This window comes from Peromyscus maniculatus, chromosome 19, assembly GCF_049852395.1.
Source record: "Peromyscus maniculatus bairdii isolate BWxNUB_F1_BW_parent chromosome 19, HU_Pman_BW_mat_3.1, whole genome shotgun sequence".
In the NCBI taxonomy this organism is placed as follows: Eukaryota; Metazoa; Chordata; class Mammalia; order Rodentia; family Cricetidae; genus Peromyscus; species Peromyscus maniculatus.
Genome location: NC_134870.1, coordinates 51,848,698 through 51,875,736, shown reverse-complemented (window position 1 = coordinate 51,875,736; position 27,039 = coordinate 51,848,698). Strand labels below are relative to the sequence as shown.

At 54.0% G+C, this 27,039-nt stretch overlaps 2 protein-coding genes across 4 annotated transcripts in view; one reads left to right on the top strand and one right to left on the bottom strand.

The window, feature by feature from the left end:
* The window catches only part of Tcof1 (treacle ribosome biogenesis factor 1), a 34,930-nt gene extending 19,107 nt beyond the window's left edge, over positions 1–15,823 (top strand). Inside the window, exons 15-26 of one of the 2 annotated variants that reach the window (XM_076555323.1) lie at positions 94–282; positions 400–606; positions 1,895–2,002; positions 6,742–6,928; positions 7,869–7,987; positions 9,590–9,812; positions 10,250–10,332; positions 11,088–11,274; positions 12,887–13,405; positions 14,589–14,683; positions 15,116–15,161; positions 15,377–15,823. In XM_076555323.1, the coding sequence (XP_076411438.1) occupies positions 94–282; positions 400–606; positions 1,895–2,002; positions 6,742–6,928; positions 7,869–7,987; positions 9,590–9,812; positions 10,250–10,332; positions 11,088–11,274; positions 12,887–13,405; positions 14,589–14,683; positions 15,116–15,142 (1,944 nt within the window). In that variant the 3' untranslated portion in view covers positions 15,143–15,161; positions 15,377–15,823. Of the gene's footprint in view, positions 1–93; positions 283–399; positions 607–1,894; positions 2,003–6,741; positions 6,929–7,868; positions 7,988–9,589; positions 9,813–10,249; positions 10,333–11,087; positions 11,275–12,886; positions 13,412–14,588; positions 14,684–15,115; positions 15,162–15,376 lie in introns of both variants that reach the window. The other variant, XM_042263831.2, reaches the window with a different exon arrangement.
* A 1,060-nt stretch (positions 15,824–16,883) lies between these two features.
* Cd74 (CD74 molecule) lies at positions 16,884–26,564 on the bottom strand. 2 transcript variants are annotated; one of them, XM_006985129.4, is made up of 9 exons: positions 26,383–26,564; positions 21,783–21,952; positions 21,528–21,607; positions 20,442–20,504; positions 19,550–19,642; positions 19,216–19,303; positions 18,047–18,244; positions 17,605–17,661; positions 16,884–17,394 (listed from the first exon to the last, which is right to left on the bottom strand). In XM_006985129.4, exons 1-9 carry the CDS (start codon positions 26,457–26,459, stop codon positions 17,387–17,389), a joined length of 834 nt encoding a protein of 277 aa, XP_006985191.2. In that variant the 5' UTR covers positions 26,460–26,564; the 3' UTR covers positions 16,884–17,386. The 2 variants fall into 2 exon arrangements, with proteins under 2 accessions (XP_006985191.2, XP_006985192.2); XM_006985130.4 differs by lacking the exon at positions 18,047–18,244 and having other exon boundaries at positions 26,383–26,556.
* Between the last annotated feature and the right edge of the window lie 475 nt (positions 26,565–27,039).

Genomic DNA, 27,039 nt, shown 5'->3' with positions numbered 1-27,039 from the left:
AGGGTACCCATAGCCACACACTGTAGAAGCTTGACCAGGAAGGACCTGCCTGTCCCCTTCCTCCTCCGATACCATTGCCACCTCTCGATTCAGGGAAAAGCACCCGGGAGTGCCGGTCAGAACAGTGCTCTCTCTGCAAGGGGCCAGCGGTCTGTTGCAGCCACAACAAAAGCGGGGTCCCCAGCGACGACCCAAGCACAGAAGGGGCCGGTGGCTGGAGCGGGGAAGGCCTCGGAGAGCAGCAGTGAAGAGTCTGACAGCGAGGAAGAGGCCCCGGCCCAGGTACCCAGGCGGAGCTGGGGTTACGGCAGCATTTTCGGCCCGGGTCTGTAGGCACAGCTTTGTATGCCTCAGCATCTCCCCGGGCTCTCCAGCTCTTTCCCCTAACTGCTTCTCCAGGTAAAACCTGTGGGGAAAACCTCTCAGGTCAGAGCCGCCTCGGCCCCTGCCAAGGCGTCCCCTGGAAAAGGAGCCCATCCGGGAGCCACCAAGAAGACAGGACCTACAGCTGCCCAGGCCCAGAAAAGGAAGATGGAGGACTCAGAGAGCAGCAGCGAGGAATCCGACAGTGACGGTGAGATGCCATCAGCCGTCACCCCAGCCCAGGTGAGGTCTGCCAGGCCTGAGGGTCACGGCCACCAACTCCTTAGCCGTAAACTGACCTTGGCCTGGTGGTAGGGAAGAGCGGGTAGAAGTTCTGACTCCAGGATCCCTTACCCCAGGTGTGCCCCATGTTCCTGGATGAAATGTGCTGTAAGTCTCAAACCAAGGCCACTCTAGTAGAGGACATGCTAGGTTACACCTGTAACATGCAGGGCCTCCACATCACTGGGCACAGCAGTCCCATGCCAGCTGAGGAACGTTCTGCCAAGGTCTATGATTGAGGCCAGCGTGCAAAGATACCCCTATGGGAGAGCTACGAGGCAGCTTGGGCTCTGTTGCCAGTCTCTGTCCAAGGAGGGCCGGTCTGGCTCAGTGAAGCCTGGGCCCAGGGAATGGGGAAGAACGAGAAGCCGCCTCTTACCCAGACCGTTGTCCTGTCTCGTCCTGGTTACAGAGGGCGGTGAGGCTGGCTCTGTTCAGCTGACGGTCTAGTTTGAGCTCGGGCATTGTTTTTTTTTTTTTTTTGGTTTTTCGAGACAGGGTTTCTCTGTGTAGCTTTGCGCCTTTCCTGGAGCTCACTTGGTAGCCCAGGCTGGCCTCGATCTCACAGAGATCCGCCTGGCTCTGCCTCCCGAGTGCTGGGATTAAAGGCGTGCGCCACCACCGCCCGGCTGAGCTCGGGCATTGTTGATGCAGCCTGGTAGACCTGATAGGCGATGGCATCTGATGTGGCACCTTAGGAAGGTGGCAGCGGAGATCATCAGAAGAAATGGTCCCTGTCAGTGTCCGCCAGTCATGACCTTATATGGAAAGTAGGAAGTGTCCCGTACAAGTTGAGATAGTCTAGCTTCTCTTGAGAAACTGGCGGCCTAGGTGGTATTTGCTGAGTGAGTACAGTAGCATCCGTGCTGGGAGAATAGAGCCCCTCTTGGGTCTCCCCTGAGTTGGCATCACCACCAGCTCCTCCTCACTGATTGACAGTTCTATGGCTTTGGACCACATGGTCCATGAAGCCTGCTCTCTCTTTTTTTTTTTTGGGGGGGGGCTGTTTTGAGATAGGGTTTAATCCCAACACTCTGGAGGCAGAGGCAGGCGGATCTCTCTGAGTTCGAGGCCAGCCTGGTTTACGGAGCAAGTTCTAGGACAGCCAGGACTACACAGAAACCCTGTCTCAAAAAACAAAAAAGAGGCCACACTGTCCTTGGAGACTCAGCACAGAGGTGCCGTGTGTCCTCCTCAGCTGGCCACCCTTCCCTGTCACATGCTTATCCAAGTCTTGTCCCCTCCAAAGGATGGTCCCTCCCAACCTGCCAAAAGCAAAGCCTCAGCGCCAGCACCCCCAGAGAAGAACGGAGAAGAGTCCTCAGAGAGCAGTGATGAGGAACTGCCATCCGCCCAGGTAGGTCGCGACTCCTAAAGACTCCACTGGCCGAGCCGGGCTGTCACTCTCTGGGAAGAGGGTCCGTCTTTCCCTCGGGGCAGGTCTCACCACATGCAGGCAGCACTTTCCAGCCTCTGGGCTCTTGTCTGTCCTCCGATACACCCCTCTGATGGGGACAGCCCACAGGGCATGGCAAGGACACGCACGGGCTTCACGCCCCCAGCCCCGCCTGCTGGGTCTGGATCCTCTTATGATTCGGGTGCTTGGTGAAAATGGAGCTGGTATGGCCACTGTGTACCGACACAGGTGGCCCGGGTCCTTGGCCGAGTCCCCTGCCTGAGGAGGGATGCCTGATCACTGTTAGGAAGGCAGTCATCTCAGCTGCCTGTTTGACAGGCCAGGGATTAGAACTCTTTATCTTTTCATAAAGAGGCTCGAGAAACCAGCTCTGCTCCCCGAGCCCCTTCGGCCCGTGTTCTGTCGGGGACCTAGAGCCTTCCCTGCAAGCCTAGGTGTAATCTGTGGGCCTCACCCCAGAACAATCCCGGGCAACCTACTGCACCTCATTTTCTGCTGTGGCCGGTTCCCGCCTGACCTTGTCCCCAAGTGTGAGGCCCAGGACACCTCCTCTGGCTTCAGAGGCCCAGTATAGCCAGCAAGATGGCACGCGCTGCGTGCTCTTTGAAGGAGAGGGACTGTAGCTCAGAAAGAGCTCTGGGGATGCTGTTTAAGTCCTGGTGGTCTGCGCTTCCTCCTGCCCGGCCGTCCCTACAGTCCGCTTTCACACTCCCAACCCTCAGCGGTCCCAGTCCTAAGCGGGTTGGCTTTGTCACACTCCATTTGTGTCCCAACACCCACTGGTCTCAGGCCCGTCATCTCATCCCTCAGGATTTTAGTATGCTGCTGTGCAGTCTTTCTGAGGCACCTCCCTCACTCCTAAGGGACACCACCCAGCTCGGCGGGAAGGCCGCCTTGATTTTCACTGTACGAGTGGAGTAGCATAATTAAAGTGGCATTATGCTGAAACTGAACTGTTAAATCGGGGCATTAGTCTTGAAGATCTGCAGTCTGTATTTTGAAAAAACAAAGCCTGTAGTTTCCAGGTTCCCAGAAGGATTCAGGGAAATGGGCACAGCCTGGGAAGCTGTCATTTTGCCCCTCTGGGAGAGTCCTACCTTACATGTGGTTGCTGTCATTATTGGGCATTTATGGAACACTTCTCTATTGATAACTAGAACTGCTCCCACCTCACCCTCCCAAAGTGGTGTGTTTGTGTGTGTGTGTGTGTGTGTGTGTGTGTGTGTTTGGTTTTTGGTTTTTCGAGACAGGGTTTCTCTGTGTAGCTTTGCGCCTTTCCTGGAACTCACTTGGTAGCCCAGGCTGGCCTCAAACTCACAGAGATCCACCTGGCTCTGCCTCCCGAGAGCTGGGACTAAAGGCGTGCGCCACCACCGCCCAGCATGTGTCTGTTTTTAATTAGCCTGTCAGTGGGGAAAAGGGCCGGGTACCAGGGCAGTTGCCCAGCTCCAGATCAGTGCTGACCCCAGGTCCCTTCCTGCAGTTCACCCCTGTTGTGTGGTGTGTAAACCCCGAGACTGACTAGAACCTGGGGTGGGTACCAAATTAGAAAGGACGTGAACATGTGAGGTGATGCCGACATTAAGTAGCGTGGATGATCCATTCCGTGTTGTAGCCTTGTGTCACAACACGTCATACACCATAGTTTTTACCGCCCACTTAAATTAGTTTTAAATGTAGGAGTGATTGCCACGTTTGTGCCTGGTGCCTGTGGAGACCAGAAGAGGGCGTCAGATCCCCTGGAACTGGAGTTATAGATGGTTGTGAACTGCCATTTGAGGGCTAGGAATCAAACTGAAGTTCTCTAACCTCTGAGCCATCTCTCCAGATCTCTGAAATTATTTTAAAGGCTACTTCGTCTGTCATTTTGCCAAAACAAAGACATAGGCCCTGTCCTGACTCAGAACAGGGAACTTGTAAAAATCTAAATTGTGTTATTTAATTAGGCTTGTGTGATTAGGTGTAGAAGGAACTCCTGCCCGGTCCCTGGACAGCTGTCTTCCAATCCTGGATCTGAAACCAGTTTGCTGGCCTTCCTGGCTGAAGTGCTTGCCATCTCTGATCATCAACCTCAGCTTCTGGGATGAGATTGGGGGTTATAAACCTCAAGTCTCCTAGCTGCAGCCCCAAAAGTGTCATTTCCAAGTCCCTCCGTAGGGTGTTTTTGTTTTGTTTTGTTTCTATTTTTCTTTCTTTGGTTCTGGGGACCTCATAAGTGCTGAGGACACACCCTGCTGCTGAACTGTCCCTCCAGCCCCATCCCCCCCACTTTGCCCCAGATTTACTGGAATAAGGGCACAGTAGGTACGAGCCCAGCTGAGACAGCAGGCAGTGGGCATTGCCCAAAGCACCCCTTGTTTGCTTCTGTGGGCATCATTCCTGCAAATGGGAAGGGCATCCCCAGCACCTACAAGGGAGCAGTGAGATGCCCTGGTGAAGGTGGCGTCCTCTTTCACTGTTTCCCTCTGTCCAGTTCAGTTCTTTGATCAAAGCACAGTCCACATGTGCTGGGCTTGTGCGTTCCTCGAGGTGGGCACGCCCAGGTGGGGGCTGGTCTCAGCCCTTCAGCAGATGGGCACCTGGATGACAGAGTGGGGGACAGATGCTGCAGACCCAAACACCGGCCCCTGTGCTTAGCCTGCCCTCGGCAACCAGGCCACGCCCACCCCCCTCTCCTGCCCTCCCTGCACTGGGATGGGGTGGTGTGGGCAGGTGGAGCTGGAGGAGGCTGTGCCGCGGAGCTGCTTTTAACTTCCCAAGACGCTATTGTTCGCCTCAGTGGGTTTGCTGCCTCCCTTGGTCCCCAACAATCTGTTCTCCTGTCTTCTCGCATATATATAGATCCCCCTCCCTCACCACAAGCCTTCTCCCACTTTCCATCCTTCTCCTTTTCATCACGTGGGAAGGAAGGCTCTGGAAGTGGCAGATCAGAGCGGCCGCGGGGGAGGCTGTTTGGCAGGGTAGGAAGGGCCCGAGTGCAGCAGCGTTGCGGCTCTTGGTGGGTACCACAGCGCTAAGCTGGTCGCGGTCTCTCCGTCTCGCGGCCCCTGGAGTGGGGGGAGCCCGGTGAAGCGCAGCAGGTGGGCAGGGTGTGGTAGTGGACCTGACTGTCCCTCTGTGGGCCTCAGGCCGCCCTCCACTGGCCAAAGCACAAACAGCCTTGACCCAGCCCTGACATCTGGAGAGAGTAGAAAGTAGAATTCCAGGTCCCTGGCTCCTCACCCCTGTGCCTTCATCAGCCGGGGCTTTGGAAGGAAATAGACCGAGAGTCCCCCGGTGTGTGGTGACACATTTGGGAGTCTGTAGTTCACTGCCAACGTGGCCTTCCCGGTACTAGGATGTGCTGCTGCTTTACCACCTCGGTGAACTGCAGAGCAGACCCAGAGGTGAAAGGGTGAATCAGGACTGCAAGAACATGTCTATAATCCCAGCATTTAGGAGACGAGGCGAGAGGGTCGGGAGGCCAACCTGGTGGGACCAACCCACAGTGAGACCCTGTCTCGGGGTTTAAAAAAACAAAGTGAAGTAAAATGATGACCTTCCACACTCTCCTAACCCCCAGCAGCCCCAGTCCTGAGCAGGCTGGCTGTGTTCACACCCTACTTGCTTTCCAACGCCCACTGGTCTCAGGCCGTCATCTCATCCATCAGGATTTCAGTGTGCAGCTCAGAAGGATAAGGGTTTCCTTTTCCTTTTCAGCCCAGCCACAAGACAGTGTGACAGCTAGAAAGTTGACCAGCAGGCAGGGTGTCTGTTTTCTCCAGCGTAGCTGATAAGTGACATTTTTTTATACTTGTCCTATTTTAGGATCCAAATAAGGTTAGTGTGATGGTGCAGAGACAGGTAGATCTCTTCATTCAGGGCCAGACTGGTCCACATAGCAGAACCTGTCTCAGATAAGGGCCACACACACTACATTATGTTCTTGAACCCTTTCTTGCTCTGTTGGTTTTTTTCACTACCCACTGACCCTGTTACCCAGGGCCGTTTGTGTACTAAAGAAACGATCAGTATAGCTGGGGCCTGCATGCTGGGCCACACACCCTGTGTCAGGGTCTCCGAGGGAGGGGACAGTGAGACTTCAGGGAAATCATATCTTCTAGCCAGGCTGCTCTAGGAAATGCTTTTTAGAACTTCCCACTTAGCAGGTGGCTGGACATCTGATATCATCAGAAGAAAGATGTTAAATTAGACATTCTAGCTCGCGCCTTGCTTCCGATCTGGCTGTGTGGCCCGGGCCCTCCTCTTTTCCTCTCTGGACTTAAGGCTTTCCCATGTGTCCAGGGGCATAGATACTGCTTACCGTGGGGGTCACTGTGGAGGTCAGCTGGGTTCCTGTGAGAGCTTTGAAGTGCTACGCTGGGTGTTGGTATGGGGTGGGAGTGGACTGCAAATGCCCAAGCTCCTTGAACTTCTTGCCTTACTTATAAAACGCTCCCTTGCCACACGCCTTTAATCCCAGCACTCGGGAGGCAGAGCCAGGCGGATCTCTGAGTTCGAGGCTAGCCTGGTCTACAGAGTGAGATCCAGAACAGGCACCAAAACTACACAGAGAAACCCTGTCTCAAAAAAGAAACAAAAAAAAAAAAAAACAACCCTCCCTCACCCATTTCCCATTCCCTTCCCCGGCCAAGCCTTTAATCACTGGGTGTGTGTGTGTTTTGTTTTTGTTTTTCAAGGTGATTAAATCCCCTCTGATTTCTGTCGACCCTAATCGTAGTCCAGCTGGCCCAGCTGCTACCCCTGCACAAGTCCAGGCTGTGAACACCCCAAGGAAGGCCCAGGCCTCAGGCACCACGGCCCAGAGCTCCTCCTCTGAGAGTGAGGATGAAGACATGATTCCTGCCACCCAGCCCACCACTCATGGTGAGTGCGGCTGCATGTGCTGCTCAGTTAGCAGGGGCTGCTGCCCTGCATGCCTTCTTCCCCATTGAGACCAGAAGGGACCAGACAGTAACCAAGTGGCCTAGCAGAGGCATTGGCCAGGAGGATGGTGGGCTCAGCCTTGGACCCTGCAATGTTACCTTGAGGGTAGCTCATTTGCCTTGTTTCGAAGGAATTATATTCAAGGCTTCTGTGTGCCGTCTCCAAGCCCGAAAGAAAGCCTGAGCATTGTGGTGGCTGAAAGCTACAGGGACCAGCAGGCTGGTCTAAGTCTAAGGTAGAGGTCTGCTGTAGCCAGCTAGCTGTGAATGGGCTATCAGCCCGGCTGTGAGCTCCCATCCCCTGTAACATACAAAAAGAAGGTGGGTAACATTTTATACTCGGTCTCGTCCCCAAACCTAAGGTGGACTAGTGTATGTGTGTGTGTGGCAAGGCCCTCTGGAAGGTCAGCCATCTTCAGCTGCATATTAGGACGCCGTGACATTTCTGTCATTGAGTACAGACAGTATGATTTCCTTCTGGCAGCAGAATGATGCTGTGTGTTTGGCTAGTACATAATGGGGGACATACGGCCTTGTTGGGCTGTGATGGGCATGTCTTCCTCAGCACCCAGCAGCTCCCCCGCTGATTCCTAACTGCGAGGAGTCTCTTTCACCATGATCTAGCTTGTTGCTCAAGAGGAAAAAGATGAGGCTAAGGCTTGGGAGTCTGCCCCTGTAGCCATTTGAAGGCGCTGAGCCTTGTCAAATGACATGAAGAGAGCTGCCTGGAAGGCTTGGGGAGGAGAGGAAGCTAGCTTCCGCTTTACGCTCCCTAAGCCCAGCGCCAGGTCCGTGGGAAGGACTGGGAATTGGGGAATGCCTTGCTGGGGAGTCCTGCAGCTTCTGTACCCTGATAACCTGCCCCCTCTTCTCCATTTCAGCCATTAGAACCAACGTGACTGTGCCCACATCCCTCCCACGGACAGCCCCCCAACCCAGCAAGAGTGAGCAGTCTGGTCGGGTGCCGAAAGGCAAGAAACCAAAGGCAGCGTCCACTCAGGTACTGTCGGGTAAGAGAGGGCTGTGGGAGGGTCACTGCCGCCTCGGTGTGTGCTGTTAGGTTGCATGGCAGTCGGCGGCTTGCTCCCAGCACCCTGGCACTGCCATTCAAGCCTTGGCTCCCAAATCCCCATGGTGGTGTTGTCAGGAAGAGCAGGCTAGGTGTCCAAAGGCAAGTGGAGTGAATCCCTCCTCTTCCCAGCTTGGTGGACTCTGAATTCGTCTTCTGTCTCCTAGTTTTGAAATGCTGTAGATAGTCATTGCTCGCCTCGCCTTTCTTAGTAAGTATTCAGAATGGAAGTGACCTTATAGCATTTTTTTTCTCCTAGCCATCACCAGTCTCAGTGTATCGTTAACTAGTAGGACAAGGTTAGTGGACACTGTTTAACCTAAAACTAAGGGCACATCCCACCAGGGTCAGTCCAGGCCAGAACCTGGGTCCTTCCGACTCCCAAGTTCATTGCTCTGTGGGCCTAATGGGGTTTGTTGACTCTCACGTGGAGAGAGAGGAGTCCACTGCACCCCAGCCTCCTGAGGGCAGGAGGGAGCTGTGCTAAAGCATGGGTCAGCCCCTGCTAGAGGGGCTGCTGGGCCACCCCGTTCCTGGTGCATCACATGCTGTAGTGCCAAAAGGTCATCTCAGCAGATGGTGCTGGGCATCTGCCCTGCTGGGCACTGAGGCCGCAGCAGGTACCAGGCCCTCCTGGGGCTCCCGAGCCAGCACAGAGACAGCCATTAAACAAGGAACGCAAGATCAATTAGTTGTCAGCCAGGCAGTGGTGGCGCACGCCTTTAAGCCCAGCCCTCGGAAGGCAGAGGCGGGCAGATTGCTGTGAGTTTGAGGCCAGCCTGGTCTGTTGAAGTGAGTTCTAGGACAGCCAGAGTGGTTAGGCAGAGAGACTGTGGTGTCTTGAAAAACAAACAAACAAAAAGCCAGTAAGCAGGCTGGGGAGACAGCTCTGTGGATAAAGTGTTGCCATGCAAGCGTGAGGGGCTGAGTTCATTCTCCAGTACCCCCAGGGAAAAGCCAGGCATGGTAGCAGGGGTTTGTAATGCCAATACTGGGGCGCCTGAGACGTGTCAATCACTGGGGGCACACTAGCCAGCCAGCCTGGTCTAATTGGTGAGCCCCAGGTCACATGGAGAGACGTGGAGAAGGTGGATGGCTTCCTGCGAACACCACCTGAATTTTACTTGGAGAGTCAACATGAGCATGGGTGTGCTTGAAGTGCGTGCGTGCGTGCGTGCGTGCGTGCGTGTACACATACGTGTGCATGCCACGTGAGTGCCAGTGAGACCCAGCTAGGACCCAGCCTTCCAATGCTTTGTGTTTGGGGAGCTGTGTAGACCGCGTTAACCCCACTCTCCTCCCACACATGTGGCCAGCGCCTCATTGAGAGCCCAGCCTGGCTGTGTGTCCCACACCAGCCCTTACTCTACCTGCCTGGGCCGCGGTGTCCTGTACGTAGTAAGAAGCTGCAGTGCCCACCAGAGAGCTGTGGGACAAATCATGGGAAGGCTCGTGAGGTGCTTCCCACACAGGGCCTGGCCCTATTACGTCCTTCTCTGTACCTTCTCTTGTACTCTTCCTGTACCAAACTAGATCAGCAGCGCCGTGGAGACGCCCTCTGTGACGCACCCCCAGAGCACACCTGTCCAGGCCAGAGCAGCCAACAAGCTCAGAAAACCCAAACTTGCTGAGAAGCAGCAGCCTCCCCCAAGCTACCCCAGACCCTCCAGGAGCCCGAGTAACAGCAGTGATAGCTCTTCAGAGAGCGAGGCGGATGCCAAGAGACCCCAGATGGCCAAGGCAGCCCCCAGACTGGGTGAGGATTCCAGGAGGGAGGGCAGGGGATGAGACCCAGCCTGGGAGAGCCGTGGGCTCTGGCCTTCTCACCCCACCCCTGGGCCTGTTTATCCACCAGTGGAATAACTCCACCACTTAAAAGACCTGAATCCTGTTTGACTGCTGGCACCTTCTCGGTATCAGGCTCCCATTATTGAATGCCCCAAGTCTCAGGACTTGGCTTCCCTTACAGGGGAAAGCAGAGAAATGGGAGCCTCGGGAACCAGAAAGGAAAACTGGCATTCAAATGTATCAGGCAGGGTGCTTTGGATAACATCAGTGGGTGAAAAATGGGAGGCCTTGTGCAGGAGGAACCTAGACCCAGGCTTTGCGGCCTTCCTGAGGAGCTCTGCCTAGCCTGATCAACGGGGCCACCAGGGACCCACACCCAACAAGAGACCTTTGCTTCTGCACTAGATCCGGACCCTTCCCAGAAGGAGATCGTGGTGGAGGAGACCCCTGATGAATCCAGCGAAGATGAGTTGGTGGCCCCCTCACAGGTAACTAACTGCCAGGGTAAGGGCTAGAGCTTGGAGCTGCGGCTTTCAAGTGTCTAGATCCCATTCCCAGGGCCCTGGTAAGGTCCCGCTTGTGGGATGCCCTAAATCAACAGAATAGAGCCTCACCTGCTGCCCTGGGGTCTAGGGAAGGGATTCAGATGGATTCCAAGACATGCCCAGATAAAGCCACTCTTTAGGTCTCTCTTAAGGCTCTTCTTTGCGGGCTGGAGAGATGGCTCAGTGGTTAAGAGCATTGGCTGTTGTTGCAAAGGACCCGGGTTCAATTCCCAGCACCCACATGGCAGCTCACAACTGTCTGTAACTCCAGTTCCAGGGAATCTGACACCCTCACAGACAGACATGCAGGCAAAACACCAGTGCCATTTAAAAAAAAAGAAAAGGAAAGGGTGGGGGGAGGCCGTTCTGTACAGACACTGATGATTTTCTCATTTGTGGGGAGCGATCAGAAAACGCCTTTGTGGAGTCTGCTGTTGTCTCCTTCCCCTCTTATGTGGGTTACTGGATTGAACCCGGGCTGTTGGGCTTGTACGGCAAGTGCCTTTACCCTCTATACATCGATTCACATAGTTTAGGAGGCACCCACTGAGGACCCGTGGGCTCTGTGGGCTCAGTACCACTTCTCTGCTTGACTAGATTGGCCTGATCTTGGGGCACTGCGCTGATCTCCTCAGCAGGCCTTGGCTCTGGGGTAAGGGTTAGGGGCCCACTGCGTCTTTCACACTGGGCCTCTTCAGTCTCTCCTCTCAGGTTATGTGACTCCTGGGGTGACTGTGGCCAATTCCCAGGCTTCAAAAGCCACTCCCAAGCAAGACTCCAACCCCTTGGTTTCCTCTGCTCCGGCCACCAAAGATAACGTAGATGGCAAGCAGAAAGGAAAACCCCAGAACTCGGTGGCAGCAGACACCGCGTCCCCTAAAACGGGTGAGTAGGGGATATCGGGATATGGAGGGCCAGGCTGCTGGCCCCTGCTTGCCATCGGAAGCAGTCGTCTCACCAGTGTTAGCCTGGGTTCCATCAGAGTCTCTCCAGTGCAAGCCTACGGGTCCTCTGTGGGAACGGGAGGGGCCCACAAACACAGCCGGGGGCCAGGCCCGGGTTTCCAGCTCTGGGCACCCTGGGAGCGGGGGTACCTACCCCTCTGGAGCTAGTGAAGCTGTAGCAACTTCTTTGGGCTTGTGGAGGAGGCCTCGGCTCCCCAGCTGTCCCTACTGACTTTCTTATTTCCTTAGTTAGAGGGCCAGGGTATGGGGCAGAGGGACTCAGAATGACTCAGACTTGGCCGGCAGCCCTGTTTGGAGGACTCAGTATATAGAGGAGACCCTAGGTGATGGACTGGTCTCTGGGGCTGCTCTGACTCACTCTGCAGCCAAAGCTCCTGGGCCCCTGTGTCTTCACCATGCAAGGCAAGAGTAATGCCACCACATACTGTCAAAAGTATAACATACAGAAACTTGTCACATGACATTTGGTGGGACCCAGGGGAGGGGACTGTCAGGAGTGCCTTACATAACAGAACAGTACATCCCACCTCCCCACTCCATTCCAGTCAGCTTTTCCTTGAGGCAAACACTGCTGGGGTCCAACCCCTGAGCATTCAAAATGTAGGAATTCTGTGCTGCTGCTGCTGCTGCACAGAGCGGTAGAGCCTTTGCCCGGGCGACCTGGGAGGCGCGAAGTGGATGGAGATGGGAGCGAAAGCTCTGGGCTTGTAGCCCCAGCTTTCCTGCGCTGGGTCAGAGGCGGAGTTGTTGCTCACTTTCTTCTCCAGTGTTCTTGTCTGTGTGAGAGGCGGGTGCGACAGGGAGACATTTTCGAGGGGGCTGTGGAAGGTTTTTTTTTACACGTGTAGTCAGCACACAATTATCAAAGGCAAGCAGAGGCGTGGAAAATTCTAAACAAAGGCTGCACCAGAAGTCACTCTGGCAGGCAGTAAACCCTGCTTAGTCAGCCGCCACATGCATACACAGCAAGCCCACCCAGAGCTCCCCCGCCCCGATCTGCCTCTTGCCCCAGCCTTGATGGGCCAAGCACCCATTGTATGTCCAGAGACAGGAGCTGAGCCTCGGTCCGCAGGACCTTCTCTTGTGTTATGAACCTACAGCTCATGGCAGAAGACTGTAGCTTCTTGTTGTACAGTGGGAAACAGGCCTTGAGGGACTGTAACCTGGCCAAAGCCTCGCGGTGTGTTGATGAAGGCAGACCTGGAACCTGGGTCACTTGTGTCCCACCTGTTGTCCCCTCTGTCTCGCTGGCAGACTTCAGGCCCTCTCATTAACATTCTGAGATCACTGTCCATCCCCAACTATAATTGGGTAGAGTTTTTTAATGTGAGGACCTAAAACAGCTGGAAGTTCGAGGTGAGATTCCTGTTTAAGGCATGAGCATAGGAGACGGATGGGGCAGAGTGACCCCTGGGCCTCAGTTTCCCATCTGTACAGTTGTGAGGAGATGCACTCCCTCAGTCCTCATATATTGTGTAAGATCTGTCCCTCAGCTTTCCAGACCTGTGACCTCCGGGACCTGTGATTCACAGGTAGGAAAGAGGCCTCCCCGGGCGCCACACCTCAGAAGCCCAAGAAGGCCAAGAAAAGCACCCAGACCCCAGCAGCACCCACACAGGATCTGCAGAACAGCATCACCCAGCGCCTCCGGGAGCAGCCGTGGCCCCTGAGCGAGGCCCAGGTGCAGGCCTCCGTGATGAAGGTCTTAACGGAACTGCTGGAGCAGGAAAGGCAGAAGGCCACGGAGGCCATCAAGGAGAGTGGGAAGAAGGGCCAGAAGCGGAAGCTCTCGGGGGACCAGCTGGCGGCTGGGACCCCAAAGAGCAAGAAGAAGAAGCAGCTGGTGGCTGGGGCAGGTGCCATTACCCCAGAAAAGACCTCCAGGACTTCCAAGGCAAAGGCAAAGCCAGACAGAGCGGATGCCGATGGCAAGGGGAAGGAGTCACCTGGCACCCGAGGGGCCAAGGAGAAGCCGGAAAGTGAGCTGGGGTTAAAGGTTGAGAGTGGAGAGCAGGGTGACGCAAAGAGCAAGAAGGAGAAGAAGAAATCCGGTAAGAGTAAGTGACTCCTTTCCCGGGCGTGTGCTGGTGCGGGACGGTGGAAGCTGGGAAGTGGTTTGTCCAGAGTGACAGGTCTGGTGGCAAAGCCAAAAGTAGATTGCAGAGCTCATGGGCCAGTACCTCACCCCTCCTCCCCACAGCCCAGGGGCCTTACAGTGCCCAGCAGTGACACCCACGTTAGCCCCAACTCCAGCTCCACACGATGGAGAACTCCACTCCAACCGAAGGGACACCAGAGGTCCACTGCCGGTCCCTGAGGTGCGGGATGTGCCTGCATCCTCATCCAGAGCCCCCTTCCTTCCTCTAGAATTCAGTTCCTCCGGGAAAGCGGCCGTTTAATTGCCCTCCAGACCAGACCCTGCACCCAGTGGGCCTTTTGAGTTGTCCTGCCCACCCTGGGCAGTGGGGAGTCTTGCTTTCATTTTCTAAGTAGAAAACAGGCTCTGAGAAGGAAGGGACACTTGTGCTGGGCAGTCCCCTCTTGTTTTGTTTTGAAACAGGGTTTCACTGTGTAGCCTAGCCACCTTGAAACGTATTATGTAGACCAGGCTGGTCTCCGAACTCACAGAAATCCACCTGCCTCTGCCTCCTGGGCACTGAACCACCACACCCAGCAAGGAAATCCTCCTGAGTACTGCCTGCCCATCTGTGGCAGGAGTGGGGGAGAAGAGGTATCTGGTCATCTGATCCTCCTACATAAGGACCTGCAGCCTCTTGATGTCCAGAACCTATGGGGCTCCTGTCTTTGTTTTTGTTTTTTCGAGACAGGGTTTCTCTGTGTAGTATTGTTCTGGATCTCGCTCTGTAGCCCAGGCTGGCCTCGAACTCACAGAGATCCACCTGCCTCTGCCTCCCGAGTGCTGGGACTAAAGGCATGCGCCACCACCACCTCGCTGTCTTTTTTAAAATAAATATGGGGGGAGATGTTCTTAAAGTGAGTTCATTCAGGACTGGGCATGTAACTCAGTGGTAAAGAACTGGCATAGCTGGTATTGAGGCCCTAGACTGTGGTCCACAGACAGGAAGAAGGGAGCCCTGGCACCTGAAGGGTGGCCTGGCCCCGCCAGGGCCTGTTTCCCCATGATGTAGGAGCTGGAAGCTGTCATGGGCCTCCTGACCCTGACTCACTCAGCGTCAGTATCTGTGGCTCAGGAAGCTCGCTTTCTTCCCTCAGAAAAAAAAGACAAGGAAAAAAAGGAAAAGAAGAAAGGAAAAAAGACCTCAGTCAAAGACCCTGACTCGCTAGTCAAGAAGAAAAAGAAGAAAAAGGTAGATTGAGTTCCTGGGAGCTCTTGGGCCAGAAATTCAAACCCTTCCCCTTCCCCTTCCCCTTCCCCTTCCCACACCCAGACCCGTTCTATGCCACCCTTCCAACCTCATGGACCTTGTGAGGAAGAGCATGGGAGGGGTGATAGGAGAGACCCCCATGGGCAGGAAACTGGGTAAGCTTCGACCAGCTTCCAGGTGAGAAATGGTAGGAGGAAGAGCCTGGCCTGCATGTCCTGGCCAGTGGGGATGCCCGCTGAAGGAACAGCCATCCAGTTCATGCTGGTAGCACAGGATAGCCCAGCAGTGGAAGCTGCAGGGGCGTGGCTGCTGAGACGGTCCCACCCCTGCCTCCAGGGAGTCCTGCCCTGCGCAGGTGGACAGCAGTGGTGAGGGCCCGCAGACTGAGACCTTGTTGCCCTTCTCTCCTCACAGAAGAAGACAGCCGAAACTGCCATGTGAGGCCCAGCACGTAGAACAGGTACCCGACTCTCTGTAGCCTTCCTGGGCAGCTGGGTGGGCCCGAAGGGAGGGAGCCCGAGAGACGGTGACTCCCTTCCCCGGGGCCAGAGGGACGGAGGGGCATTGTTAGCAGGTGCGGAGCCCCAGCAGATCTGGTACCCTCCCTCGGCTCTCGGTTTTCCTCCGCGGACATAAAGTTCAGGAAATCTGACCTGGTTTGTTTTCTTCTCCTAGAGTCTTGTCAGAGTGCGGCCGTCCTCAGACCTCTGACCTTGGCCAGTGTGAGTTGGGACTGGACTTTTTAACTTACCCTCCCTCGACAGAAGATGATGGCCGGCTCCAGCGTGTGCTGCCGGCCAAGCTAGTGAGCCTGCGAGGCGGCGGCGGTCCCAGGAGGAAGTGAGACGAAACTCACCCACCTCCTCTGAGTGCTGCATAAGATGTGTACAGTATATATATATTTTTTTAAGTGACCTGCCTCTCCCCCTTGAAATCCAACGTGCCCAAAGGCCTCCGGACCGACCTCCCTCTGCTCTGCAGACCCAGCCAGGTTCTGCTTGCAGTTCATCCCATTTCCTGGATCCCTGGCTTACCCCAAGGCCTCGTCCTATCAATTTTCCAGCTCTTTTGGGTTTGGTTTGTTTTTTTTTTAAGAACTCAAAATAAAAGACTTGAAATGTACAGGTTTGAGTTCCCCCGTGCATCTGGGCTCCTCCTGCTCCTGACTGCTTAGGAAGGACAGTGTGGCGACCGTGGACGAGCACAGGCCAGCACTCGGGGCTCCTGCCTGCCTGCACGCCAGTGTCCTGCCGTACCGGGGGTTGGACGGTTTGCTAAAGACAGAGCCTCGGTGACTCTCCCCGGGGGCTGATGTGGGGAGGGCTCCCCGGAGGAGACGGCCTCCGAGCTTGAGGAGAGTTGAAGGTTGGTCAGATGCCAGAGTAGATGGCACAGGTGACGTCACAGAGGGGCCTTTGGGTGTTTAGGAGTTAGATGATGTGGTGGGAAACCTCGGGGGCTGTCGTGGGAAGAGCCAGTAAGGAGGCCGTGAGTCGCCCCCTCTCCAGGGAATAGTTCGGTGCTGGGGAAGGCTGGAAGTGAACAAAGCCAGCCCGCGTATGTGTTGGGGCATCACTGGGGTAGACTGAGGGAGAAGGGTGGCCACCCGCCTTCGCTGCCTCTGCGGAAACGTCCAGAAGCCACCTCAGCATAGCGCCCTGGGGGACGGCCATTCCCGTCATTCCATGTTGGTGCAGATCAGACTGCAGAGAAGGGTCTCCTCGGCTGTGCTGACGCACAGTAGTTAAACTGCGAAACGGACCCATGTCGCCAACGTTCGCTTCCGACTCCTGGGTGGTAAGGGATCTGCTCCCTTTTCCGGTGACAGTGGACTGGAGCTGAGTAGCTCTGGGTCCTGCAGACACCCAGCTGGTGGCAGCCCCCATTTGCATCCATTCCTGACACTAGGCCCCTGTGTCCACTGCCATCTGTCATCACACTCAACGCTGTTCTTAGTACCGAAATGGAATCGGGGACATGAGGGATGGAAGCTGGGACATGATGAATGAGCTGTGCTTTTGAAACTGCGCAAGAGCCTCTTTCTTTCTGAATGTAAAGCAGGTACTGAGTGTCTCCTGTGTGTCCATGGGCCCTGGGTACCTAGATGACCAGGTTAAGGTTTTCATTGACCTTCTTAGGGTAAACCGATTGGATCCCAACAGAAGAGCCAGGAGCAAGAACGTTCTACTTACTACCTTTTATTGTCACATGAACCATGATCCTATAGGCTGCTGACAAGCTTGGCTGAGCAAGGGACCTGGGGGTTTTGGCAGGAAGTGAGGAAGGTTTCCGGAAGGAGGGCCTGGGTTCTTCCTTGAGGAGGAGACAGCCGATGTGTCCAGTGTAGGTTCAGGGTGGAGCAGCCCTTATCCCTGTCTGTGGGCCTACATCTCAACGCCTCACGTTGTTGGAGACTGCTAATGGGTCGGAAATGGGGGTCCACCTAGCATTGCCCACTCTGAGCTTTCTATTCCTTTAGATAGGGGTGGGCAGCGGGGGCCCTCCAGCACCCTCATTCTCTTCTGGTTTCATTGGTCGTGTCCAGGGATGAGGAAGCGGACACCAGCCTCAAGCCCCAAGGTACGAGGAGGCAGGAATTGGGATGTGACGTCGGGGAAGGCAGAAAGAAAGGCTGGGGCACAGGAGGACAGGAAAGCCGCTGCTGTGCAGAGCTGGCCTCTGGCTTCACATAACTGGGAAGGGAAACAGAAGTGGGTATTGTTGCCTCGCCTGTTGTCTCTGCCTCTTCCCAGCCTCTTGGAACTTCAGGGCCTCCCCCTCCCACTGCCCATTCCTCCCCTACTGAGCTTGGGCGCTCTGCTTCCAGCAACCAGCCCATTCTGTAAAAGCCAGCCCAGTGTCATGCTGTACCACGTGAGTGTGAGTGTGGGTGACCCCCTTACCCAGATCCTGCTTGGTCACACCCAGGCCGGAAGACAGGTCCTCCATGTCCAGTGGCTCTGCAAAGGAATCACCATGCTATTCTTACCTCACCACACACACACACTTGATCACCATTGTGCCCAAAGGCATATTTCCCAGTATGACCTTGAGCCTGGGAAAGGAGGCACCACAGTGTCTAGTGTGGTTAGTGGGTGCGGTGAGATGGGGGCGGGGGACTCTGGTGTAGGACAGCGTGTGGAGAATGTGAGCGGAGATAAGGTTAGAGAGACACACAGGAGCGCGCAGGTGGATGAAGGGCCAGATGCATGGCTGACAGCGGCTGTCCTCCGGGCACAGCCAACCCATGTCCTGACCCCATGTTTACTAGGAGGGCCCTCAGGACCCTCACCTTCCTCGTGCTTCCTAATCCTTTATATGACTGGCACGGTGGCCCCTGCTTACCACTGCAGTTATGGCGCCCGCGGCTCTTGGTGTGAGGGACCTCGGTGCCGTTGGGGAACACACACCAGCAGTAGCCAGTGCTCCCGTGGCACTGGAGTGGCAGATAGTTACCGTTCTCGTCGCACTTGGGACGGAACGCACCCGGATGGACATCAGGGACGTGGCTGACCTCTTCCTGGCACTTGGTCAGCGCCGACGCTACAGGCGTGACGAAGACAGTGAGTGAGCGGGCTCTGGGCCGGGATCTCAGCAGAGCGGAGACCCACACGCCACTCTGCCGTGGGCCTAATGCCTGTCCAAGTCGCTTTCCTCATCCCTCCCATGGTACAGATGGGAAAACTGAGGCCCAAGGCTGAAACCAGTACGGTCCAAAAAAGAGGGAAAGCGTGGCTGGAGTCGTCGGCCTCAAAATATTTCTTCTAGCGCTCAGATTCTATTACAGTTAGTATTTACTCCTGTGAGTCTGGTTTCTGGAGGACAGTAATGGGAACGCCTTTGGGAGCCTGACCTTCTTGTTACTGGGATAACCCAAGTAGAAAGGGGGGGCTGCCATCTGTTGGGGGTGCTGGAGAGGGGATTCAAAAATTAGCTAGAAGTTGGTTGAGATCGCATGCAAGCTGCCGTCTATGTATGTATCCGAGAAACTGAGTTCCAAGGACAGAGTGGGTCATTAGCCCTCCGTTTGTGGGACAGAGAAACCCAGTGGGACAGGCACGTCAGGCTGTGCACAGCAAATCAGAGACAGCACCAAGGTACAAGCCAGGCACTCCCCAATGCGTTAGGTCTCAAGCCTCCTGTGTGCCGGCATGGCTGGTGAGTTAGAAGTGCCTAGGGCTCTGGGCATCCGCTGACTCAGTGGCCCTCTGCCTCGTGTGTTGCGGGAGTGAGTGCCGGGGAGGTGTCCTTCCGAGGACTCCTGCCTGGTGTGTGTTGAGTTGGTTTTGCTCTAAGACAAGGATAAGAGGCCTCTATACTCTGGATATGTGTGTGAAAGAACAGACCCACAGACAGGATGTCAGAGTTTCCAAACCCTGAGGGAACAGGCAAGAAGAGACGGAGAGCTGAGAGGATGGAGTGCCGCTGTTAGCTTCGCTGAAGCTGCTGGAGGCTTCAGCAGCTCCGGGGGGGGGGGGGGGGGCCCTGGCACCCTGAAGCGCCCACCCTGGTACCTTTCGGCGGAGCTTCAGTGGGCTTCTCCTCCAGAGAGTTCTTGCTCATTTCAAACAAGAGCCACTGTTTCATCCAGCTCTCAAAGACCTAATGAGAGTAGAGGCAGGTCATCGGGGTCAGGGGTTAACACCCTACCCTGACAACAATCTTGGAGGGTCAGACAGGCCCAACATCTGGAGCCCAGCTGCCACCCCGGTGCCTCTTAAAGACCCACAATTTTTTTTTTTTTTTTTTTTTTTTGTGGATGTTAGAAGGCCCTCTCTAGCCCAGAGAACAGCTCCCCCACCCCTTGCCGCTGTCTAGTCCTGAGGAGAGTCGACAGAAGCTTCTCACCTTCCAGTCCAGACCATCCATAGAGTTCTTAAGGTGTTTCAGGTTCTCTGGAAAGCTCCCCTTCAGCTGTGGGTACTCCACGGGTCCAGACCTCTGCAGAGTAGCAGGGCAAGAGGAAGTTAAAAAAAACAAAACACTCCATGATAGCAAAGGGGAAATGTACACCCCATGTTCCCAGGTCTTCATTCTGAGGAATGGATGTTAGCCACAGCAAGCCTGGACCCTGGCTTCAGTGACAGAGAGCAGGGGTGAAGGGGTGAGGGCCACCCAGCTAGGTAGCTCCTGTCAGGGTCCACACCACCTTTACAGCACTAGGGTGCTCCCTATAGATGTCTGCCTGTCTTGCAGGTCTCATCTCTGAAGAATTCCTGACCACCACCAGCTAGACAGGGCCCTCTGCCTGTCCTCACAACCAGCTGTGCGTCCCTCATCACCTGGTCACTGGTATATTCAAGTTGCTTCCCTGCTGTAGGCCAAGGACCCTACGTAGTGCCTGGTACAGAGCAGGCTTGTGAGATTTTAATTTTGGAAGGAGAATGGGGTATCATGACCAAGTCACATCCAAGACTTGGACCTTAATTTTTCCAACTCCAAAGTGAAGAGGCTAGAGCCTGGTGTCGTGATGGACGCCTCTAGTCCCAGCACTCAGGAGGCAGAGGCAGGCAAATCTCTTAAGTGCAAGGTCAACTTGGTCTGCATAGCATATCCAGTTCCAGGACTACGTAGACACTTATCTCAAGGTGAGGGAAGGGGCCTGGACTACGTGCAACATTTAAGGGCCACCTTAATCCCTTGGGGTGAGCAGGTGTTGAGTTTCCAGTGAGCCTGGCATGTGAGTGAGGGTTAGGGTCCCATGTGGACCGGGGGGCTGCCCACTGGCTCTGACACTCACCAGGAGGAGGTGCATCACGTGGTCCTGGGTCATGTTGCCGTACTTGGTAGCATTCCGCACAGGCTGTGGAAAGGGGAACAGAGTTACCAGTGCTGGTTGAGAAGTAGGAGGGACCTGGGAGGGGGGGTGAGGACAGCAGCTGGGGGGGCAGCAGCTGGCGTCTAGTAAGAGTCAGGTCCATGCATTCACCGGCTCAGCTCTGTCTGCTACCTCCTAACGTGGGAGCTCCAGCTACTCCCTTTCTGCCTCCATATCCTCACTGAGGTCAGGCTGGCATAAGCTCTTCTTCATGGCCTTGCCAATAGCAGTTTTTGCTTTATTTATTTTTTTTAAAGATTTATTTATTTATTATGTATACAGTGTTCTGTCTGCACACACTCTTGCAGGCCAGAAGAGGGCACCAGATCTCACTACAGATGGCTGTGAGCCACCATGTGGTTGCTGGGAATTGAACTCAGGACCTTTGGAAGAACAAGCAGTGCTCTTAACCTCTGAGCCGTCTCTCCAGCCCCGTGCTTTATTTTTTTTTTTAAGATTATAATTTAATTACTACATTTCTCCCTTCGATTTTCTCTCTCCAAGCCCTCCCATACGCCCTTCCCTGCTCTCCTTCAAATTCATGACCTCTTTTTATCATTCATTGCTATTGCTTGCGTGTATGTTTATTTATATACTATATATTCCTAAATAAAATCTGTTCAGTCCGTATAATGCTACCTGTATGTATGTTTTCAGGGCTGGCCATTTGGCCCTGGGCAACCAATTGGAAGAGTGTGTGCTCTTCCCTGGGGAAGTTTTGTGAATAACATTATTGCTCTCAGAGGCTTGGAGGAGGTGAGGGACTAGAGGATGCTGTGGAAGGTGAGAGGCGCGTTGCAAGCTGTGAGACTTGTCCTCTCCCCATCAGGGAGCCCCAAGAGTTCTGGCCTCCGCCACCTTGGCAAAGCCTCTCTGAGTGGAGCCTGCTCCTTCCCAGCAGTTAAGACCTTGCCTGCTTGTCACTTGTTAACCTTTGCCCCTCCCCTTCGGCACCTGCCCGCTGGCTGCCTAGACCAGATGATGTTTCCTCCCTGCCGCCTTCCTTACCCCCTGGAGCATGTTTTCCATGGGCAGTGGCCGCATCAGCAAGGGGGTAGCCATCCGCATCTGGCTGACAGGTTTGGCAGCTGTGGGGCAGGGAAGACAAGACAGCCTGAGTCCAGGCCCAAGGGAATAGGGCACCAGGGGTTGAGATCTGAAACCCGGGGGCTGGGGGCTGGGAAGCAGCGCTAGATGGGGAAATGGGTGGGGCCCGTGAGCTGAGGGACAGTGAGGTGGCCAGGACAGGTGGAATGCTCTCACATTTAGGAAGCTTCATGCGAAGGCTCTCCAGTTGCAGGTTCTGGGAGGTGATGGTCAGCTTGTCTAGACGGCCCTGCTGCTGGTACAGGAAGTAAGCAGTGGTGGCCTGCCCGGCCAACAGCAGAGCCACCAGGACGGAAAAGCCTGTGTACAGCGCTCCACGGTTGCACCTGTTGTGAGGAGGGAGTAAGAGGATGATCCAGAGTTGGAGGCTGGCTGGGAGTGGGGACTTACGCCCCCACCCATGTCCTTCCTCTTTACCCTCTGCCCTGGAGATCTGGAGCTGAGCTGCCCCCAGGAGGAAAGGATTCGGTTTTGTTTTATTGTTTGTTTGTTTGTTTGTTTATGTTAGTTGGCAGTTGCTTTTACTATGTAAGAGGAAGTAGTGTTTCCATCCCTGTGCTGTCCCCAATCTTTGCAGTGACGTCAGCTTTAAAGAGAAAAGGGAAGGAAATGCGACAGGGACAGCAAAGAGCATGCATACCTGAAAAAGAGAAGTGGAGCCTAGACATTTGGGGAGGGGGGACATTATCAGGCTGGAGCAGGGCCAGATGCCACCCGCTCCAGAGACAAAAGCAGCCTCTGTACCAGTCTCTGGGAATCTTTGGACAAATCTTCCCCAGTCTCCCAGCTTCTGTCACGGGTCACATGAGTAACTCTCACCCCAGCAATTCTAAACCTTGGTTCTTCCCCAGCCCGTGTGTGTGTGCGTGTGCGTGTGCGTGTGTGGTGTGTGCTGCATGTGCATGTATGTATGGGTGCTCATGTGTAATTGTGTGGAGACCAGAGGTCCATTTCAGGTTGTCTTCCTCAGTTGTTCTCCACTTTATTTTGGGGGGCAGGGTCTCTCCCTGAACCTGGAGTTCAACGATTCAGCTAGACTGTCTCGCCAACAAACCCTGGGTCCCCTTGTCTCTGCCTCCTCAGTGCTAGGATTAGTGCTTGTTTTTCGAATGGGTGTTTGAGATTCACACTCAGGTGCTCTGCTCATGCCTGTGTATCCACTGGGCCATCTGCCGGGCACAGTTTTCTTTGAAACAAGCTCTTACTGTGATCATTGAAGCACCTCGTAGTGGTAGCCAAGTGGGGGGGATTCAACAGCAACATAAACGGCTAGGCCTGGATGAATGTCTCGTGCTCTTGGGTGGCCAGACCCTCAGACCTCAGTGACTGCTTGCAGTTTTGGGCCTTGGATACTGGTTTGGGGGTGCATGCACGTGTTAACAGTATGGAACATCAGGATCCTGACTCGAGACCCTGAGAGTTCCCGTCCTTTCTTCCCCCACTGAGCCCTTGGGTGGGAAGAACTATCAGTACTCTGCTGATGTTTGAACATGTCCCCTTTAAAGGTCTAGTGTTTTAGTGAATGGAGTTAGGCACCCTTGTAAGGAGGCTTAACAGAGGAAGTCGGGCTCCTGCCTTTCCACGGCCGTACATTTACAACACAGCAAGAAAGTCATCTGCAGATGCCAGTGTCTTGATCCGGACTTCCCAGCCTCCTGAACTGTGGGAAATAAATCTCTGGACTTACATATAGCCCAGTCTCTATATAGTATACAGTAGATATTATATGTATAATATGTATGCACAGTATATTATAGTAACTCAGACTAAGACAGACTCCATTAGATATTCTCATGAGGAGTCTTCATCTTGCCTACTCCAGCAACTGGGAAAGGAGATTTAGGAAGCTCCAGAAGACCTGTCTGCCTAGTGACTTATGATGTCACAGACACAACTAATTTTCATTGGCTCTATGCTTGCCAACCCTCTATTTCCTTAAGTCAACGGCCGACCCAAGAAGAGTTATTTTTGGAAGGAGAAAGCAAAAACTCTTTTGGGAAAGGGAGACCAGACCAGGACCGGGAATAAGTTCAACTTCTTGACCTTCTGAAGGAAGATGTAGCTTGGGCTCAGGGTCCTCTGCTTTATTAACTACTTGGGTAAATCATGGAACACCTGAACCCCTCCACCACCCCATACTCAGATCTAGTCTCAGCTAACCTCTAATCACACGACCTTGGGGGAAGCCTCATCCCTCCCCGTTCTGAACTTCAGTTTTTGAGAAGGCCGAAGAACACAGGTTTGTATTGAAGATGAGAGCAGCTAGCCAGAATTAACATCCGGGCTCTTCTGCTTGCCTAACTCTGGGAGCATGAGCAAGTCAACCCTTCTGCATGTGAAATGGGCAAGAGCTTGGAATGAGATGTTGTTAAGTAACACAGAGATGGAGGGGGCGGCGGTGGTGGTGCATGCCTTTAAACCCAGCACTTGGAAGGCAGAGTAAGGAGGATCCCAAAGTTCGAGGCCAGCTTGGTCTGCAGAGTGAGTTCCAGGACAGCCAGAGCTACAAAGAGAAAACCTATCTCAAAAAAACCTAAATAAATAAAAATAAAATGTAGAAATGAAATACTCCGACGTGTAACACATCTTTCTCTATCAATAATACTGCTCTCAGGGAGGCTAGATGTCTAGAAAATCTAGCAAATGCTCTCCTTTCCTCTTGTATTAAATTTACTGCTATTTTGTTTTTCTGAGATGGTCTCATGTAGATGAGGCTGACCTTGAACCCCTGATCTTCCTGCCTCCACTTCCCAAATGCTGGGATTATAGGCATGCACAATCACACCCAGCCTCTTACGTCTCTAGATTGTCTGGCCCTTGGTTCTGATTGAGTACCAATTCTTGTCACCTCCTGGTTTTACTTCCTCCTTTCTACTTCCTCCTTTTATAATTAAACAACAATTAAAAAAAAAAAAAAAAAACGTAACTGGCTAAAGTCAGAAGCCAATCAGAACTATGAGGAATCATGACACAGATGTTGCCAGGCAGAAGTGTTCACGAGAAATGCCCCAAATCAAACCCAGTCTGGAATGGCCTGAGAGCTTAAGGCACCATCTCTGAACACAGCCCACCCTGAGTGGCCTGAGGTCAGGGGCTCCCAGCTCTCATCACCACCACAAATGAGGCCTCTAAAGGACCCACACAGGAGAACAAACTCAGACTAGTCATGGTTCAAACGCTATGTCCAACACTCACCAGCTGAGACAATCTGGAAGTTACCAAGATAAGCTCAGACTCCTTTTGTGTGAAAATGGGGGGTATGCATGGTGGGGAAAACGCATAGTGGCACACACCTTTAATCCCAACACTCGGGAGGCAGAGGTAAGCAAATATCTATTAGCTCGAGGCCAGCCTGGGCTACACCATGAGTTCTAGCCAAAGCTACATACTGAAACCAGTCTTAAAAAAAAAAAAAAAAAAAAAAAGACAAGGGCAAGGATGGCTAAGGGAGATAATAAAAATGTCCAACTCCTAGCTACAGTAACTGTAAAAATTAAGATAGAGTCTGTAACAATAACAATCAACAGTATCTGAGGACTGGTAAAAAGTACACACTGGGTGGACTGTTCCTATAGTTATTACCATTAAGCTGGGACCCAGAAAGGGCCTTGTGATTTTTCTGTGGCCACCTACAACAGCAGTAAAGTTGCCTTGGAATTCCCCACTGCTCTACTAACCTGTATCTGGTTACCGTCTTTCCAGAACACAATTCCTCTGCACAAGATATCTCAGAGTCTCTCTCAAATCCCTTTCTGCCTGGAAACAGCTGACGTCACATCTGGTTTTAATCCCCATAGGCAGCAAATCGGGTTGGTGGGAGCTTGCGGTGGGGGAGGGAGGGCAGGTGAATTCTAGTCCTGTTCGGGATTTTGGGGGTGGAGGGCACAGGGCTGAGGTCCTTTGGGGGCTGGGAGAGGAGTCTGGGGCTATCTGGAGGGCTGGGGCAGCCTCTTGCTGCAAAAAAGAGGTTTGTAGATGGGTCTGACCCACAGCAGCGCTGAGCTCTCTCTGAGCAGCTGCGGGGTGGCAGCCAGCTCCTACACAGAGAAAGGCTAATCCTGTTTCAGTGTGGACGCGAATATGGCCGGGCTCTGCTTATCTAGGCTCATACCGGTCCTCTGGCAGTGAAGGAAAGACTGGGTTGCTTCTACTGTCCTCAGAAATGGTTTCTCCACCGGCATCGGAACCTTTTCCAGATCTGAGGCTAGAAGAGCAAGCAGACTTACTGAGGAAAAGTGAGAGCTCATCCGGGGGAGGAACACTATGGTCTTCAGTCCTGGCCTAGAGTCATGGCCCAGCTTCAGAGGGTCCGTGAAGCCCCTTATATTGTGAAACTCTGAAGAGTGAACCTGGGGCCCTCTTAACACTTACAAGTCCTAAAGGAGGCCCTCGGTTCGCAGAGAGGGAAGCCCATACCCTTAGCAGGTGGGGGTGGGGGGGCAGGGGTTCAAGATTACTCAGAGGCAGGCGTGATGGTGCACTCCTTTAATCCCAGCACTTGGGAGGCAGAGGCAGGAGGATCTCTGTGAGTTCGAGGCCAGTCTGGGCTACAGAGTGAGTTTCATTATGTAGAAAGCCAGGGCTGTATAGAGAGACCCTGCCTCCAAAAAAACAAACAAACAAAAACACTCAGAAAGAAACACTCAGAAAGTCAGTGCTCAAGGCAGCCTTCCTGCAACTCAATGCAGTGTCCCTTCCCAGGCCTGCATTCTGTGCCCTCCGGAACTGAGGGCTCTCTGCTGGTACTCACACATACCTTTCTGGGGCTCTAGGACGCTGGCCCAGTATGGGCACCTGCTCATGGTTAGAGATGAGGTCGCGCTGGTCGTCCATGGTTCCGGTCTCTAGTCTTCCCCACAGGCACTGCTGCTGCTGCTGCTGCTGCTGCTGCTGCTCCTGCTGCTGGGTGTCTGGGACCCTTGAGCCCCCGGGATCACCTCTTGAAGCTGGTGCAGGGAGGAATCTGATTCGTCCACAGCCGGTCACTCCGCCCACATGGTAGATGTGGAAGTGAAAGCCACAAATCTGGAAATACCCCACTCACTCAAAGCTGCTCTCCCTGGGCAGGATAAGGGGGAGTTCCCTAAGCAGGTAGAAGGCCTGCATGATCCCATTGGCTGGCCGGGGCTCTCATCACCGGTTTCTAGGCAGACCTCTGGCTTCATAAGGCCCTTTCGACGTTTCTAGAAACAGGCAGTCTCCCTAGATAAGAAGTCATTTTGAAGCAGAGAGTGCCTTTGTCTACCCCACCACCACCCGTAATCATGATAAATGAGGGAAGAAAGGGGCTTAGACAAGTCCCCTTCTCTCTGATCTGTGTGGCATCTCCAAAGGCTGGACTGGTGTGAAAGCTCTCAGCTGGCACTTGCCTCCCTGACTAAGCCATCTTGGTGAGGTGCTGTGATCAGATCAT

What these genes read in the sequence shown, in the direction of transcription:
- Cd74 (XM_006985129.4), bottom strand. Translation starts at nt 26,459, where the DNA reads ATGGACGACCAGCGCGACCTCATCTCTAACCATGAGCAGGTGCCCATA. An exon ending in TGGATGGTCTGGACTGGAAG is followed by an intron (nt 19,304 to 19,549) that starts GTGAGAAGCTTC and finishes TACTCTCATTAG; the next exon opens with GTCTTTGAGAGCTGGATGAA. An exon ending in CACTGAAGCTCCGCCGAAAG is followed by an intron (nt 18,245 to 19,215) that starts GTACCAGGGTGG and finishes TCACGCCTGTAG; the next exon opens with CGTCGGCGCTGACCAAGTGC.